The 13,950-nt window shown below is 42.8% G+C and overlaps 2 protein-coding genes across 2 annotated transcripts in view; one reads left to right on the top strand and one right to left on the bottom strand.

The window, feature by feature from the left end:
* The window catches only part of LOC149949714 (uncharacterized), a 39,845-nt gene extending 27,868 nt beyond the window's left edge, over positions 1-11,977 (bottom strand). Inside the window, exon 1 of the mRNA XM_090169277.1 lies at positions 11,939-11,977. The gene's annotated coding sequence lies outside the window, so the exon portion shown is untranslated. The remainder of the gene's footprint in view (positions 1-11,938) is intronic.
* A 592-nt stretch (positions 11,978-12,569) lies between these two features.
* LOC149949713 (uncharacterized) lies at positions 12,570-13,418 on the top strand. Its single transcript, XM_090169276.1, has 2 exons — positions 12,570-12,722; positions 12,796-13,418. The coding sequence occupies exons 1-2, from the start codon at positions 12,704-12,706 to the stop codon at positions 13,182-13,184; spliced, it is 408 nt and encodes a 135-aa protein (XP_090025402.1). The 5' UTR covers positions 12,570-12,703; the 3' UTR covers positions 13,185-13,418.
* Positions 13,419-13,950: the final 532 nt, after the last annotated feature.

The following is a 13,950-nucleotide window of genomic DNA, read 5'->3' as shown; positions in this document are numbered from 1 at the left end:
ACGCCGGATGCTTTGGGTCAAAATATATTTTTTCTAAAATAGCTTCTCCCATACTTTCGGCTTTCGCGCGCGACTCCTTGTTTGTTTATACGAGTGATGAGAAGAGTCTCCGTCTGACGTTGAGTGATCTCGGTCGAGGCTACGAGTGGAGTGGGGCTTATCTGTCCTCTTTGAGGAACCGGATACTCATGCTTCACATTTGGTTTAACGGGAAAACGTCGTTGTGGTGCGCTCGGAGCTAGCGGGACGGGAAAGCCGGGGATCGTCGGTGAAGAGTTAAATTGGGTTAAATTGGAAATACACGCGAAATATCCGATAGGTTTTGGGTAGGTTTTAGGATTTAAATACTCTTTGGCAATTTCGCTAATATTGGAACCTTTATTATTATTATTGATGAAGGGGTGAAGGGCTTTGGGAATGCCCGTTCGCGCACGTCGACCAGAGGTCCATTGTGCAAAACCCGAACCTTAAGACTTAAAAAGTCCAATATCCGACACAAAACGGAGAATCCTCTTGGCCGGCATATTATAGAAATCAGAAGTTTCCAGTTGATGCATACCAAGATGCTCGAATCTTTGGGCCGCGTAGTAATCGCACCTACAAAGCACATGAGAGGCGGTTTCCTCCTCAGCCTGACATGCCCTACAGATTGGATCATCACTGATTCCAATCAGGTGAAGATGTCTGTTAAGGAGACAGTGACCTGTTAGTAGGCCAATGACCAACCTGATATTAGATTTGGAAAGCGAGAGCAGCTCCTTAGCTCTCTGCCTAGAGGGGCCCGAGATAAACTCTTTAGCCTGCCTTTGGCCATCCATCTCAAGCCAAAGCTTGAGTTGACGGTCAGTCATGGAGTTAGAGATAAGGCCGCGAACTATGCTAGAGGGGATAGGAACGGCAGGTTCAGGACCAAAGAACCCAGCCTCTGCCCCCTTCTTGGCTAAGACATCGGCCCTCTCATTACCATAGTACCCCCGATGGCCAGGAACCCAATAGAGCTGAACTTTATTATTGGTGCCTAGCTCCGAGAGGAGGTTCAAACAGCTGTAAACCAGTTTTGAAGAGACCTGAAACTGGTTGAGAGCCTTGAGGGCTGCTTGACTATCCGAATAAATTTGGATAACCTTGCCATGAAGCTTCTTCTTAAGACAAAAATCAACACAGAAGCAGATAGCGGCAATTTCCGCCTGGAAAACACTAGCATAGACACCAAGGCTTTCAAAGAAGCCGAGATTGCTAGTAAGGCAATACATCCCCGAACCTGAGCCAGAGCGGGTCTTAGACCCATCGGTAAACCAGACGATTTCTCCTCTGGCCCCGAGGGTACTATGATTGGCCCACTCTGTACGGCTCGGAAAATAAGTATTGAAGGACTTACTAAAATGCAGCTTCGTAGTCATCAAATCAGAACCCATGAGATATACAGGTAACTGACATGAAATTTCCCGAAAGATCTTGGTGTGGCTATTATCCCAAGTATTCGCCTTCCACCAACCATTCTGGTTGAGCCTATAGGCTCCCATAGCAGCAGCTTCTTCTATAAAAAGATGAAGAGGAAGAATGTTCAGGAGAATTTCTAGAGAAGCACTTGGGGCTGTTCTCATAGCTCCTGTGATGCTGACACAAGCCAGCCTTTGTAGGGTGCGCAGATCGCTCTGCACAGTCTTAATTCGGACTCTTGGCCACCAGACCACTGCAGCATAAGAGAGCAGTGGTCTGATGATCATGGTGTACAGCCAGAAGGCCACTTTAGGGCTAAGCCCCCATGACCTGCTAACTGCACTCCTAGTCCTCCAAAGTAACATCTTGGCCTTCTTAACTACACAGTCAAGGTGAGGCTTCCACGTTAGTTTGTTGTCAAGAATAACACCAAGGTACTTCACCTCCGTGCTTTCCCTCAAAATAGTCCCAAATAAGGAGATATCATTAAAAGAGTTTTGCAGCCTTTTACGAGTAAAAGGAACAAGTACCGTTTTACTAGGATTAACCGTAAGACCAACTTCCCTGCACCATTTTTCCACTGATGCAAGAGCCCTTCTCACTAAATCGCTAGTAGTGTTGGGGAATTTTCCCGTAAAGATGATGGCGATATCGTCGGCATAGCCGAAGCAGCGGCACCCATCCCTGTCTAGCCTCACCAAAAGCTCATCCACAACCAGGCACCACAGCAGAGGTGATAGAACACCACCTTGCGGGCAACCACGGCTGGTGGAGATCATAAGGGATTCACCGAGCAGGGAGGATACCACCACACGATTCGTCAGCATAGCTTTGAGCCAGAGACACAGAGTGTCATTAATGCCAAAGCGCTTAGCAGCCTTCATGATGACTGCGCTGGACACCTTATCAAAGGCGCCCTCAATATCAAGGAACACAGCTAATGCTATTTCCTTAAAGTTAATAGCCCTTTCAATGCAATTGGTTATGCCATGAAGGGCAGTCTCAGTAGATTTGCCTTTTTGGTAGGCATACTGAGCCGTCGAGAGAGGTGTATGAGAAATAACCTCTCCCCTAATATAGTTGTCTACCAATTTCTCCAAAATCTTTAGAAAAAAAGAAGTCAAACTGATTGGTCTAAAAGCCTTAGCCTCGAGATAGTTAGATTTCCCTGGCTTCGGAATAAAGATCACCCTAGAAAGCTTCCAGGTGCTAGGAATATATCCAAGGGCAATACAAGCCCTATAGATTCTACTCAGCATTGGGCAGACAACGTCAATGCCCTCCTGCAACAGAATGGGAAGTATCCCATCCGGCCCCGGAGACTTATAGGGCTTAAAAGACTTTATAGCCCAAATAAGTCTCGAGTGCGTGACAATTTTATTCGCCACCGCCCAGTCCTCCCTTTTGGTACGTGCAATCCTAATAGGAAGGGGGTCAGAATCAGTACTGTTTGTAATTCTGGAGTCGGGAAAGTGTACATCTAACATATGAGTTAGTGTCTCCTTACCCGACGAAGAATGACTGCCATCTTTCAACTTGATAGTGTCAAGATGTTTAGTCTTATCGTTGGCCATAATTTTCATTAACTTTGCCGTACTAGGAATATCAGAGATATTCTCACAGAAATTCCTCCACGAGTCCCTCTTGGCCTCGCGGATGGCCTTATGGTACGCAGTGAGGGTTTGCTTGTAGGCAACCCAGTCACCCGACCTCTTAGCATTGTTAAAGAGCCTCCTAGACTCTTTGCGAAGCCTGCCAATCTCAAGGTTCCACCAAGGAACTAGCCTTGGCTGGTTGGCAGACTTCACCGGACAGTTACGGTGGTAGGAGTCGATAATGGCATGTTGCATGCGATCAACAGCCAAATCAAAATCCAGCACCGATGACAGCCTAGGCTTATCATCCTGCAGATGAAGATTTAGATCATCCCTAAAACCAGGCCAATTAGTTCGCCTGGGATTACGAAGTTCGGTACAAACCTGAACCACTTTCATCCTGACTGTATAGCAAATGTGTCTGTGATCCGACAGTGATGGTTCACTAGACACATGCCAGTCATTAATAAGAGCTGCGACATTTTCTGTGCACAGCGTGAGATCAATGACCTCACTTCTGTTACGAGTAACAAAAGTTGGTTCATTGTTCCTATTAAGAATATGGAGTTTCGTACTAACCACATATTCCATTAGTTTATCACCACGATCGTTGCAGTTACTGCTGCCCCAGATAACATGGTGAGCATTTGCATCACAACCTATAATGAGTTTCTTTCCCGACCGCTCACAGTGGTTGACCAGATTGGTCACCTCCTGTGATGGTGGGGGCAGAGCATCATCGTAGGGAAAGTAAGCAGAAGCCAGCGTGAGTTCATCATTCCCATCAGCAGAAGGGGAAATGATTTTAACCACTGCAGTGTCCCTAGAGTGATAGATTGAGAGCGGAAGGGCATGAATGTCCTTGCGTACCAAAATACAAGCTCTAGGAGAAACGGAATTATGGTCATAATAGATATTACCTGCACTATTAAGACCAAGGATTTTACCCCTGGCAATCCAAGGCTCCTGAATAAGAGCAACATCAATTTGCTCCTTAGCAAGCCTTCGACAAAGTACAGCGGAGGCTGCCTTGCAGTGATGAAGATTTATCTGCACCACCTTAATGCTCATGGCGACGGGCCTAGATTGGAGGTTGACCAGTGACACCGCCCCCTCCAGTTGGGGGTGTGGAAACCACACCACTCCCGCTGGTTAGGTTAGTACCACCAGTCTCCCCCACCACTGCTCCATCTGGCTGAGCCACCATGCCTTGGACCTCTTCACCGTCCGAGACACTGAGGTTCTTGATGTCCTCTGTCAGCGTATCCCCTTCCGAGTAATCGCTGAGCAGAGGCTCTAGGTCCTCTAGTCCTGAAATTACCGAGTCGTTAGACTTGGAATCATTAATAGGTGTAGGATTATCCACACCCTCTACAGCACTTACGACTGAGGTTTGATTTGGTTGACTGAGTATCTTAAAGATACCCCTATCCAAACCTGTCTGAGCGGCAAATCCTGCCGCTTTGATGGCGTTGACCGACTCACCATCCATTAGAAAAATCCAACGGATGGCAGCCGGTTCCTCGGATTTGCCCAGCACCTTCCAGCGGCTGGTGTTCAGCGCACCGTTGAAGGCTTGAAGACGCCTGAGGAGCACTTTAGGGTCCTTCGTCCAGACGTCCCTTGTACGGAGAGCGACCTTAAAAGGTTTCGGCAGGTCACTGGCTTTTGTTACCAAAAGCTTCGTTCCCTGGAGAACCTGTTCGTTGCGGTCGAACTCCTGGCTTAACCATTTACCTGTGAAGTCATCCTTACACAGGTAAACCAGGGCACCTCCTTTCAGCTGGAATTGCAGGAATTGAGGAAGAGGGTTACCCGAAGGTATCCCGTCAATCCTCTCCAGAACTCCACGCTGGATGGTGCCCATTTCTGCCTCGGTTAAGCCGTTCGAGGGAAAGCCTTCTTTAATGATGGCCATCCGCATCGAACCCACAGCTTCACTGAAGGTTAGTGGTTTGGACTTCTTGGCAGCCTGTTGTTGAGAGCTAGGAGAGTCTTGATCTGACTCCCTTGTTCTCTTGTTAGAAGAGGAGTTACCCTTTGGAGAGTCGTCTGCCACCTTCTTGTTTGTCTTACGACGCCTGTTCCTCTTGCGAGTACGAGCATTAGAAGCACTTACCTTGCTTCCCTCCGTCGGGGTACTGTCTTTGGTAGACTCCGGCTTCTGATGCTGGGTACTGCCAGAGGCAGACCCTAGCACCATGGGCTCGGTATCCTCCACGACAGACCCACGACCTGAACTTGTGGAAGGGAGGGTAGTATCCTGAGATACACCCTTCCCCTGGCTAGAGCAGGGTGCTGTCAAAGACAGACCCTTGCCCGATGGTTTTTTGTTTTGTTTTTTGTTGTTGGAATTCATAAAAGATCCCACGAGAAAAGAGGAAAGTAGAAGGTCACCGCCCTTAATCCTCTGTCCGGGCGGAAGGCTAAAATACAACGGGGTGTCGCCTGGTTCCCCGAGGGGATCGTTCACGATACCGTAATTTCGCTTCCCCGGTACCACTCAGCCCTCAGCACGATACCACCCACCTTAGCTTAAGGAAGAAGCAGAGCCTTAGTTGGCCAGCATGAAGGGTTGCCCCTCCACCTGTTACTCCCTTCCACCACGAAGAGGTACAAGGTTGCAGTTTATGGAAGGGTATTGGAACCTTTAATTGGTCGACCGTTTATTACGAGCTCCCCGTTTTCATCCCACCGTATTCTATCGGGTACAGTTTGCAACTGATCCACCATGCTTTGCGCTTTATGGTAATATATCAAAGGTAAATCGTCTATCCAGTCCCTACTTAACGAGTCGAGCTCGGGGGCAATTTCAATTTATTTAGGAGCCAAGGCCTGTTTACGTAGATTTCCGTGTCTCATTAAAGCTTGTTCGTATAAAATCCATTTCGAGGCGTCGTCTAAATCTTTCATTTTTAATATTTGGTCCATCTTAGCGTCTAATTCAGAGACGGTCAGAGTGAGGGGGTGCGGGAACGGGTCGGGCTTTAAAACGTCACTAGGGACGAGAATCATTTTTCTGGCGTGTTTCATTGTTTACTTCCGAATATAGAACCAAGAAGGGTAGAAACGACGGGTAGAGGAAACGAGAAAAAACCGTCCCCAGACTGAACTAACAATTTCTTTTTACTTCTCCAAGCTATGCGCTTACTGGCTAATTTTCTAAGGGTATTTTTATGACGAGATAACCTGGTTTTCTGCGTATTTGATAGTTTAACGTTACCAATTAAAGTATTATGAATACACTCGGCTATTGCGTCTATGAGGGATTTGTCGGCTTTAGCTAAAATGGCTTTTCGTTGAACGGGTTTGCAACGACCGAGATATCGGAGAGCGTCTCTCTCGATACGTACTCTACGAGACCTGATTCATAACTGATTGAAATTACGAAATGTTAGTTCTATGTATTTGGTGAGATAGGCGTAGAACGTTTCTCCCGGTAAAATATTAGTTAAGATTCTTTGATCTTCGGGACGAGTTTGAGTTAAATTAAATACTAGATAACCGTGAGGTCTGGAAGTCGCGTCTTCGTAAGCGTCTACTACAAAACGCTATTTATCCGGGAACATTTGTCTAGCGAGATAAGCTATTTGCTGACGGTCTCGGGGGCTTTTCAATAAAATAATATAATGCGAATTCAAGGAAACTGTTCTGCTATCTTTTGATTGATGGAATAAGTTCTGTGTAATAAAAATAACGCTTAGATAACGGTGATGCGTCCCTTTCACGAATAAATCGCCAATTTGACCTTTACTCTCGCTCATCTGGTCGTCGATAACTAATAATATAGGATCTTTTCCATCATAATCAGATAAAACAGGCAATCCTTCTTTAAAAACTACCCTTTGCTTCATTTTATCCTATAGAGCTTGCCATTCTCCGTAATACCAATGTATTTCTTTGAAACCCGGAACAAACATTTCCTCTTCGTGATTAATTATAGATTCAATTAAATAGCTTTTGCACCTCTGACTCGGGCCTGCCGTTACGCAATTAAACGGATGAATAAATTGCATGGTTATCTCCCTTCGAGTACTAACGTACAAATGAAAATGTCAATTAAAATTCGGTTAAATTTATGGGACTCTTCAGCGAAGGAAAAATATAATCGAATAACCTATTTCGTCCCTTACCCCGTATAGGTTTTATATTCACTTTAAAAGTCGTGAGACTATATTCACTTTAAAGTCGCAAGACTATATTCACTTTAATGTCGCAAGACTGAAACCTATATTCACTTTAGAGTGGTGAGACTAGAAGCTTATTTTTTAGCGAGAATTAGCGATTGGCAGCCGCTACGTCCCCTTCCTCAGGACCAATTAGATTCGCTTTTTATAGCTGTAGGGTACCGTAGTGAAGTCGTCCAGTAATCGCACCTTGTCTACGATGGGTCTATAGATTTTAGTGCGGTCGTTTCTCCGTCGACGCCTATCAATCTTTTAAGCGTGTCCATATTAACCAAATCTTTAATGCCTTGATTTATACGGGGCCCTTTGACCTTAATCTCGTGGGAGACTTTACCGGTCGTAGGGTTCAGTACTTTAAAGGCGTAATTTTTTGCATCACCTGTAGCCAATTCTTGAATGTACGAGCCTTTTCCGTACTTTTCCAACTCATCTGTCATTTCTCCGAGATAGTTTCCAGTCTCAATCTCTATCTCATTACGTTCTTTTAGATAAATGCAGCTGTCCGTATCATAATAATACGAAAGCGGGCCTAATCTCCTTAAATAAGAGTATAACTTGATCCTAGCCATTGCGGTCGTATAGGCGGCAATTACTACGTTCGTGTTTGGGTAAACAAGATCGATATCTTTCAAAAACGCCCACTTGACCACGCAATGCGTTTGACTTAAGGGAATAACCGATTTAACTTCTATGTCGGGGTCTAAGAATAAATCGAAAAACTTTTTGGGTTCGCTAATAATAGCCGATTCGTCTTTGCGCGGGTTAAGACCAAACCGTCCCCAAAAAGAGTTAAGGCAAAGCTTCGCGATGGTACGACGTCCGGGGTTCTTTTTAATATTGGTAGGATCAAGTTTTACTCCTTCCTTATCGTAATATTCGTCAACGTATTTCTTAATCTCTTCATCGGCCTCTATTCCCGAGGGGAAACCGCTGGATTCCTGTTTGAGTTTAAGAAAAGCGTTGACGTATTCCGAGAAAAGACGGCCCTCTTTCGATAACCGATCGTATTTTACTACCTCGTATTCCCAAATTTCGTGAATAGAAATGACCTTGTAACCCATTTCGATTGCCAACTGTACCTCGTCAGCGACCCAAGTACCAGTTATTTCTCGTTCAGAGTCTTCGTGGGGGCAATCCTGCTGGTTTCGAGACTCGCTACATTTTTGACAGTTGGCAAACACTAGTTTCGATCCTCCCCCTCTTAACACTTGTGATGTAATTTCAAGGCTGACGTACGTCCTCCGAAAAAGGCTTCGCGGGGGCGGATTGGCTCTTTAATTTTTAATTTTTAATTTTGAGTAGAAAGATAGGCGTCGATGGCGGGGCTAGTACGCCTCTCGGCTTTGAAGGTACATTCAAATTTCTCATGGACAGTGTATCCCAATTGCTTCAAGCGATTTGTAGTATCAACGGTTGACGCGTATCGAGAATTATGGGTCTGTGTGTGATCGCCGTATAACGCTAAATTTCTATTGATCGGAAAAAACTTTTTACAGCCGTGATAATAACAACCGTGATATTGAAACACGTTAATGTTAAGAATTCTAGGTTCAAATCCATTAAAAGCGGACTGTATTTCCTTCCCTCGTAAGTGAGACATCCATTCAAGCCATTCAATCGCGCCAAAACTCTGGTTACAGTTCATACGATAGCCAAAAGGGGGCACTACACCAATCGTATTGGGCTGTAAAAAGTGTTTCCTAAAGATAAAACTGCATACTCCCGCAATCGTTATCGCGGTTAAGAACGGGTCTATTTCGAATTTATCCATGAAAATAGAACGATAAGATATACATTCTTGCAAAAGAATGTTTACGTCCTGGCAACAGTACCGGATTAAATCTCTTTTAAAATCCAAATAATTAAAGTTGGGGTCCGAATTACCACAAGCTTCTGACTGGGAATCGTTATACCACTGGATAAATTCAACGTAGGCCTTACCGCTTAAACGATTAGGGTCGTACGCTTCGATCGGAGGCAAGTCATTATGTAGTACGTAATTGGTTTCGTTCGAACGGGCTGGATCAAATTCATGGTCTACGGTATTAAACAATAAATGCGGGAAATGTCCCTTATTCAAATTATTATCTAAACCGAATGTGGAAACGAATTGAGAAAGGGCAAAAGACATAAAATTTAGTGAATCTAAGAAATTAAATTTTTTTATACTGTACATTCATGAATTTGGTCCCGTCAGTCAGGACTTTAGGAGTCCACTTTAAATCGACCATTTTACGTACTATAAATTGCGCGTCGTAACCTATAGCATTATGGGCGATACATATTATCTTATCAGCCACTCTGTTAAGCGTACGAAGATACTCCAGAAAGTCGCCGACAGGGTCTTTTGAGAGATATATTTTCTCCCGATGACCACTACCGCATTTAGCGCATGCGTACCGATTATCTTTTTCTTCGAAACAGAATTTACACGCTTTTTGCGAAACGCATAAAATTGGTTCGTGAATCAAAGCATTGGCTTCAGTACGCTTTGTTTGTTTACATTCGAAGTCATAAAAAAAAGACTTCCGTTTTTGGAGTACTTCTCTTGGTCGGTGGTGATTGTTCATTGTCAGATTCGTGGACCCGTTTATTATTGCTATTTATTCGAGAACGAGTAGTTTTTTCGGCAGAATCTTTACGGTCGGTCTTTAAAGGTTGCATATAACATAAATGACCAGCAGGGTTAAATTCACTACACTAAAGACAATAAGTATCTCCGCAAACGTGTACTGTATTACGCTTAAACATACTGACATATTTCCCGCAAAGATTACAAACGTAAATTTTATTAAATAAGGGCTCGGGTCCTGATAAATGGTAATCGTAACAATTTTGATTAGGGAAAATTCTTAAACATGTTTGACAAGTTATTTTAGTCACTCCCTTCTGACAATCTGGCTTTCTACAACAAGCGTTACAGAAAAGTGAGCATTTATGATCTGTAAGATTATTATAACCTACTAAACATTTTTCGCAAAAACTATTAAACGCGAAAAGGGGCTTTGGATTAGTAATTACGTTCAAATGATTGTCAATATTTAAAAGGTAAAGACGTTTGCGGAGAGGTCCATGGCATTCCCGCTCTTCATCCACGTCACCGAAAACAATTACAGGAGCCGGATCGCGTAATCGAAAAACGATAATACTGTATTCGGGCAAGATTTCTTGGAACCGAGATAAAGCCTCCGGCCCCGAGCAATCGTCATCGGATAACGCTGCATTTGCTAAAAGTTCTCTAGCTTTCAAGGTCTGAAGCAAAGCTTCAATGTTTTTACCTCTACACTGTCTTATAGTAGTATATTTTCTTTTAAGTTCTAAATCATCTTTATTATTTATATGCTCTCGGTGAGCTATAGCTACTACAAGAGCGCGTGCTAAACCAACTTTATCCTTATTGTCTATCGTTATCGTGCATTTTTTATAAAAAGAAAACTCTTTTTCGAGGAAAATACCTAACCCAGCAGGTCTAGTTCCTCCTTGCGGTAATCTAACTCTGTTAAAAGTGACCGTAACGATTCCTTCAAAGAAACTACCATCGTTCTCGGATCTATAGCTTTTTTCATCGATATACGTCATCAACCATTGCAAATCTAATTGATCCCTTCGCCGGAAACTGACGTGAATTTGGAAGCTGGGTTTGTTGACATTCGCAAATGAAACCGAAACCATATCGGAAGGCAAACAGTCTTCCAATAGGGTTTCCATTAATGTATAAATACCTTTTCGATATTATTTTCTAACCTAACATTTAAAGTCCGTCCCAATAGTCCAAAATTTGGAAAATTTTGGACATTATTATTTAATATTTTTACTGAACCTGGTAAATTAGGAAAGGACGGATACGTTATTAGAACTTCAGCTAGCCCACCTCCAACTTGAGGAGGAGACGAAGCGGGGGCTGCCAAAAGCGCGTTCTCGGGGTTCGCGTTACTAATTTCCATAGCCTGAGACAAGGGCGGTGAATACTGTGGAGCTCGTGACGGCCTGCGACAGCTATGGGGTCATTATTACGCGGAGGGGAAATATTACGAAGGTGCCTACTACTACTAGCCGTACGGGCGGCTAACAACGCTTTAGCTTTCTCGAACATTTCGGCTGCCCTTGTGGCAGCGGCGGTAAGCTCCTCCGCGTCCCGTCGGGCAACTTCAACGTTCTCAGCTAACCGTTTTATCTCGACAGTACTGGGCGAAGTCACGATACAATTATCTTCCGAAGATAAAGAGTGACGCGTGTCATCTGATTCTAGAAACGGCAACGGAACATCCGTAGGCGTATACGAGGGCGAATTACGTACTGCGACAGGTGGGATTGAACTAGGTCTTAAAAGGGGTGAAGTTAAATTCACGATAGGGGGCGTACAGATAGGGCGGGTTAGTTGATATTCTCTAAGATAATCACGTACCATTGTCATTTCTTTTAGACGTTCAACCTGTGAATCTGTTACTACAGACTCTGGTGATGGGGGTACTGACTCAAGGCTATCTGTTAAATCTATTACTTCCATTTTTGGAGAATCGGGTAAAGTAATTATGGGTACTTCCGTGGGCTCGTTAACAGTTATATCAATCAATTCAGGGGAGTCGATTATAATCATTTCCGGGGTGTCAACTAAAATAATTTCTGGGTACTGTAAACCTTACATTTTTATGCCAATTTACTTTGAAAATGAAACCTAATTCCAAAAATTACGATAAAAAATCAAAATAAACTTACGTAGAGAGAGAGCGCTTCAAAAATCCTGGTACTAGACGCACAAAGGACAACAATAGAGTGACGTTCCCCGGTTCAAGGACCCCCTTATATAGGGCCGAGGGGAAGATAGTAAGCTTATCTCTTATTTTCAAAGAACTTGTTCACTTCTCGAGAATATATTAGGGTAATTCTAAAATTTATACTTATTTACGAAAATATTCCATTTAACTTCATTTCCGATATGGACTCGGAAGTACAAACATCGGCCATAATCGTAGTCCTGAAACAACCATCTAAAATTATTGCCGTAGTGATAATTTTAATTACAATTTTCTTATTTGAGTTCATTTTGTGGTATTTTGAAAACGTTTCTACCGTAAAATTGTAACTTTTTCACTGTAGTTCATAAAATGGTATTAATAGTATACTAATTTAATGTAAATTTCTATTAATTGTTTTGTTTTCTAGGAAATGATTGCATCAAAAGCTCTCGAGAGGAATCTACATTGGTTTTTTTTCAAGTGGGTTAATTGTGTGACGTCAACAATGGGTTCCACTTTAGATATTAAACTGGGTAAATTATGTGACGTCAAACAATGGGTTTTTTTTTCAAGTGGGTAAAATTATGTGACGTCAAACAATGGGAATCATTAAATGCAGATTTGATCACGAGACGGATTAATCTCGACAAGATAGGAACTTATTAATCTCCCACGCGTCATTTCTCTCCGAGACGCTGAACTGAAAAGAAGTGCATCCGCTTTGCTCCCTTCGTCTACAGTAAACATGGAAAAACGTTCTATTGGTAAGCATTCCTTCTTAACACTAAATTAACTCTATTTCAATAGGTAAAGGATTAACATTTTTATTTTCTATAGCCGAGACCCATACCGTATCCAAACGCCGGGCCCAAGAAAGACGTATCAACATAAAAATCACGTTAGGAGGATCAGTGTACATTTCTTTTGGTTTCGACGGTTCCAAGTTACAAGTTCTTTTCTTCAAAAAATCGAACGAAAATATTCTGTTCCTGACATCCGAAGCTTTCACCAATCTACTCTCTCTTTGGGAAGAACTTTTCGCCGCTACGCAAACCGGAGCACCGACGCTAACCCACAACATCATGGACTATCACGGCAACAACGTATCCATCGTTGCCACGTTGAACACTATCAAATTGAACTCAACCTACGGCCATGTTCTGGATCTGGGAGCTCGTGAAATCGGTGAGTTCCAAAAAAAATTGATTTTATTCGGTTTCAAATAGATCTTTTAAACGAGCATAAAAATGTTATCGAATGCATGTATTTAGCTATTGTTAAAAACCTTAAAAAAATTCACGAATTATTATATGGTAAACCTTTCGAGGGTTTATTTTTGTACCCCGATCAATTTAATTCGTACCATAAAGTAAAATCTTATTTTGGCTGTTTTAAATCACCCTCGGAAGTACTACAAGATTTTACCAATTTACTCGTAGATAATCAATTAACCTGTAAACTTAGCTACTTTAATTTGTTTTCATTGTGTAATATACAAGATAACCATCTAATGGAATATCTGATAGTACCTACTAACATGTAAACAAAGTTCTAAAATAAAAAATTAAATGTAAATAACTTGTCATTATTGCCTAGAGATTAGAAATTATGGTTAACGGGGTGAACAAAGAGAGGGCTTGGGGATATATAGGGAATGGAAGCGTTAAAGAATTCTGGTGATCAGGGGTAGGGGTAAAATCTGTATTAGGAAAACTAATTCTGGAGAACGGAAAGAGCAGAGAGAATCTGGTGATTAGATATTAGAAAATATAGCCATAAATTAATGGAGTTTAGGGAGGGGGAAAGGGGGGAGTGGTAAGCAGAGAGCATCTGGTGATTGGAAATTCTGGTGAATGGAAACGATAAGAAAAAGCGATTGGGGATGGGAGAACAGATAGAATCTGGTGATTGGAAATTCTGAATGGAAACGATAAGAAAAAGCGAATGGGGATAGGAGAGCAGATAGAATCTGGTGATTGGATATTCTGGTGA

The sequence above is a fragment of the Leiobunum rupestre genome, chromosome 3, assembly GCF_980474605.1.
Source record: "Leiobunum rupestre chromosome 3, qqLeiRupe1.1.hap1, whole genome shotgun sequence".
Classification (NCBI taxonomy): Eukaryota; Metazoa; Arthropoda; class Arachnida; order Opiliones; family Sclerosomatidae; genus Leiobunum; species Leiobunum rupestre.
Note: the sequence above shows the minus strand (reverse complement) of the source record. Positions and strands in the feature narration are given on the sequence as shown.